Source organism: Malaya genurostris, chromosome 2 (assembly GCF_030247185.1).
Source record: "Malaya genurostris strain Urasoe2022 chromosome 2, Malgen_1.1, whole genome shotgun sequence".
Taxonomy (NCBI): Eukaryota; Metazoa; Arthropoda; class Insecta; order Diptera; family Culicidae; genus Malaya; species Malaya genurostris.
The window spans coordinates 185,774,925-185,779,456 of NC_080571.1; the positions used below are offsets into that span (position 1 = coordinate 185,774,925).

Sequence of the window (4,532 nt, forward strand, 5' to 3'; positions counted from 1 at the left end):
TCCACTCTGTTCTGCTAGGTGATTTGAATAGTTTCAATGTTTACATTTTGTTCTTGCAACTGTATTCCTTTCAGCACACAAATATTATTATTTCATTCCTCTCTACTCACAAATACTATTACTATATGAAAAAGTATTGTTTCACCAATACTTTTGCATTTATTTTCCATGGCTTCTGTCCACGGTCACCTTAAGTGTTAACGTAAAGTGATAAATAATATTTAGTTAGTAGAAAATGGAGAACTTCACTGATGATGAAGTTATGATGATGGCTATTGCATTTGAAGACGAAGAGGAAGATGAGGATCAAACTCCCCCTGCTAAAAAAAAGAAGTGGGTTCATGAAGCTTGGACGAAACGTGAAACGGAGGGAGAATTTGCTACACTTTTCAAAGAGTTAGCAGCCGATGGAAAAAAATTCCACGAATACTTCAGGATGTCACAACAATGCTTTGAATTACTTCTACGCAAACTAGAAGTTTATCTAAAAAAGGAAGACACCAAATTTTGGCTGGCGATTACCCCCCGAGAAAGATTAGCAACCTTGCAACAGGTGACTCAATGACAACAATATCATTCAGTTATCGCCTGGGGAAGACTACAGTTCATGGAATTGTGCATGAGACCTGTACAGTAATAGTTGAAAAACTTTTAAAAGAAGCTATACCACAGACTACTAAACAAATATGAAAAGATACAGCGAAACAATTTTCCGAACGGTGGAACCGACGACACGACCAGACACTCCAAAGAAAAATCGAAAATAAAAGTGATCGTTAACGATTTACCGCCAGTTACCACAATTATAGTGACTCCATGTTTATGACAGAAATAATGTTCTCTAGCAACACTGTTTTAGTTGCTATGAACTCGTTTCCAAGGAACCCCAACATAAATAAACAAACGATTAAAAAAATTACGGAAAACAGCAAAAATATTCTAGACAATAGAAGTTGAGCGTAAAAATATAAATGCCAACGAGAACTTAGTGGATTAAAAAAAAATCAAGATCGCAATGTTATATAAAGTTTAAGTCAAGACCCTTAATAACGACCAACATGACAAATTCTGCTAATTCTTTGTTCGAAAGTAATGTTGGCCCGTAAGTTCAAAAAAAAAAGATAGCATCTTAAAGCTTGCTTCATTTAGAATTGGAACAAACTTTTGCTCATATTGTGGCGCTCCTGGTGGACGGATTTGGAAGCTCTTGGCGCCCACGTGTCGGGAATTTTGTCAGCTTCACGTATGATTTTTGACATTCCGCAAATCGACTGTACTTTGTAAACAATCAACATGGAAGCCGAAAGAAGGAAAAAAAATTGTGCACAGTTATTTGGAAAATCCATTGTGGTCTGCATCTAGGCTAGCTTAACAGCTGAAATTGCCCAGAAATACCGTATGGCGCGTTATCAAACGGTATAAGAAAACATTGACGACGATTCGGAAGCCTCAAGCCGATCGTCGGAGTCGAACTGACGACCGGAAATTGCGTGGTAAGATTTTGAAGACGATTAAGAGGAATCCTAATCTGTCGGACCGTGATTTGGTCAGAAAATTCGGTGCTGCCCATAGTACCGTGAGGAGAACTCGACTCCGGGAAGGAATCAAGCAGTATCGAGCTAGCAAACAGCCAAATCGGACCATGAAACAGAATAGTGTGGTCAAAATTCGTGCTCGGAAACTATATGACCAGGTGCTAACCAAGTTCAACGGGTGTCTTCTGATGGACGATGAAACCTGTGTCAAGGCTGACTTCGGTCAAATCCCAGGTCAAAAATTTTACTTGGCAACGGCTCGGGGAGATGTTCCAGCCAAATTTAAATTTGTTTTTGCCGACAAATTTGCAAGAAAATTTATGATTTGGCCGAGCATTTGCAGCTGCGGCAAAAAAACGAAAGTTTTCGTTACAAATAAGACAAATGACATCGGAACTATACCAAAAAGAGTGTCTCCAAAAACGAATTTTGCCGTTCATTCGATCCCACGACCATCCTGCAATGTTTTGGCCAGATTTGGCAAGCTGTCATTACAGCAAAGCCTTTTAAGAATGGTATGCAGAGAAAGTGGTCCAGTTTGTTCCGAAAAACCTTAACCCACTCAACTGCCCCCAGTTCCGCCCTATTGAGAAATACTGGACAATCATGAAGAGGAGACTCAAGGCAAAGGGAAACGTTGTCAAAGACATCAATCAGATGACGACCTGGTGGAATAAGATAGCTAAAACGATGGACGAAGAAGGTGTGCGCCGCCTACTGAGCCGTGTTACAGGAAAAATTCGAGAATTACTTCAAAACCGTGACGAATAATTTTATCTGTATTTTTTCTTAAAAGTATGAAGAAAACGCTACATTTGTATAAAAAAAGATCTTGAATACAATAATAAATAACTGAAATACAGGCATTTTTTTTTGTTCCAATTCTATTTGAAGCAAGCTTTATATCATTCTCTTAACAGCAATATTAAACATATTTCTTGAAACAGGTCTCCGTCGAGTATGTACGACAGACGTTCTATGATAATCTTAACTCTTGATAATAAAAATCACAATATTAGTGCAAAGAAGTTAAATGAAAGTGAGAGATTTATAATTCGGAAAAATATCGCTGTAAGTATCATTTCAATTGAACTGTCGTCAATAATTTTACCAAAGTTATTGATTGCTACAGGAAAATGGAAACTGGAGAGAACGGGACCTATAGAATGCACCTATAGAATGTCAATAGAATGCACAATGAACTTAAAGGCTTAAGATAGCGGAGGATACAAAACTGATTTCATCAATTTCATATGTTTTATTTTCATTCGATGTGATCTCTAACTGGAAATGTCATTTGTTGTTTTTACGTTACATTCACCCGAAACCGTACTAGGAAGTATTACATATTCTTGAAATAAATATCAACAACATTAAATGCATAATATTCTTAGGTTAAATAATTTTTCTTCTATCGTACTACTCAAAAACTCTAATTAAAAAAGTCCTTAAAGGTTACAAACCAGCATTCCAAAACATAATCTTGCAACTGGAGTAAGATTTTTCGGACATTGGTTTACCTAATTTCACGAATCTACGACTTTATACATGCAGTATTATTTCAGAATTGATTCCTATGTGTATTTGACACTTCGGCTCGTTTTGTTGATATTTTCAATTATATCTAATCTGTAACTAAAGTTATGGTAACTATTATTCGAAAAATAACAATTTATCGGTCCAAGTTGCCAGTTTCAGAAAAAATTAAGTGAACTCGTTTTGACATCACGAGTTACTGAGTGGTGCTTAAATTTACGATACAGTTTTGATAGGCGAGTGGCAGGTCGTGTCGTCGGTGGAACTTTCCAAATTGCTTGGGTACTCTCGATGGGAAGCACATTTTTATCAAAAAGCCTCCTAATAGTGGTACAGAATTTTATAACAATAAAGGTAGACTCTCAATAGCATATTGGGATGGATTTGAATTTAGCTTTAGTAGACGCAAAATGCAACATCTTGGCAGTGGACGTTGGGGCCAAAGGAAGAGATAGTGATGGCGGGATTTTCGCAAATTCAAATTTAGGACATGCAGTAGAAAACAACAATCGGTCAGTGCCATCAGATTCTATCTTACCTGGAACCGATATTGGAGCACCTTATGTGATTGTTGGAGACGAGGCGTTCCCGTTGAAAACATATGTTATGAGACCATATCCAGGACAAGATCTGAACAATCAAAAACGGATTTTCAACTATCGGTTGAGTCGCGCCAGGAGAACATCTGAAAATGCTTTTGGTATCCTAACACAGAAGTTTAGAATTTTCAATCGACGAATGGAGTTAGACCCTGCATATGCAGATAAAATCGTGCTTGCCACATGCATACTGCACAATTTTATCCGTCAGTACGATGGCATGCAAGATGTGCACAGTGGAGAAGGCCCATCCCATCAGCATCATTTAGAGCTCGCACAGTTATCTAAACGAGGTGGAAATTCGTCAAAATCTGCTTTCCAAGTGCGAGAAATCTATGAGAATTACTTCAATTCTGAGGCTAGAGCAGTACCATGGCAAAATGAATCAATAAACAACTTATAGACAAGAAGAAACGTATACTTATTTATTTAAAGTTGGAAAAAAGCTTTCGGGGGGCTTCCATATATTTTAAATTAATCGTTTCGAAACGTTCCATAACCATAAAGACGAAAAACGATATTTAAAACGGCATTTGTTATGAAAGTTTTCCTCAAGTAGAGTTAAAATCTACGTCTGTGTAGGGTTTCAAGTACGAGGTCATAATTTAATGACGAGTCAAAGAAACAAATGAAACTATTTTTTGTTAACATAGATAATGCCAGACTTCTTCTTTCGAAAGGACCAACTTTTATTACTTAGCACTTGGCATCCCTGGTTGAAACGCCTAGACATTTCGTTGTTTTCGTGTCCGGTTTATCTTGACTAGCGAATTATGCACGATCTCATTTTATCGTCTAAAAGACAATGCAATGAGAAAAGAAAACCGAAAAGAGCGTAGGCTCCTTCTAAGAAAACATTGAT

General features: G+C 37.3%; 1 protein-coding gene across 1 annotated transcript; it reads left to right on the top strand.

The window, feature by feature from the left end:
• Positions 1-235: 235 nt before the first annotated feature.
• On the top strand, positions 236-4,073 carry LOC131429036 (uncharacterized). Its single transcript, XM_058593087.1, has 3 exons — positions 236-333; positions 3,319-3,425; positions 3,499-4,073. Exons 1-3 carry the CDS (start codon positions 236-238, stop codon positions 4,071-4,073), a joined length of 780 nt encoding a protein of 259 aa, XP_058449070.1.
• Positions 4,074-4,532: the final 459 nt, after the last annotated feature.

Coding starts and splice junctions, on each gene's coding strand:
- LOC131429036 (XM_058593087.1), top strand. CDS start 236: ATGGAGAACTTCACTGATGATGAAGTTATGATGATGGCTATTGCATTT. Junction 334..3,318: donor CCCCCTGCTAAAAAAAAGAA/GTGGGTTCATGA, acceptor GGCGAGTGGCAG/GTCGTGTCGTCGGTGGAACT. Junction 3,426..3,498: donor AGAATTTTATAACAATAAAG/GTAGACTCTCAA, acceptor ACATCTTGGCAG/TGGACGTTGGGGCCAAAGGA.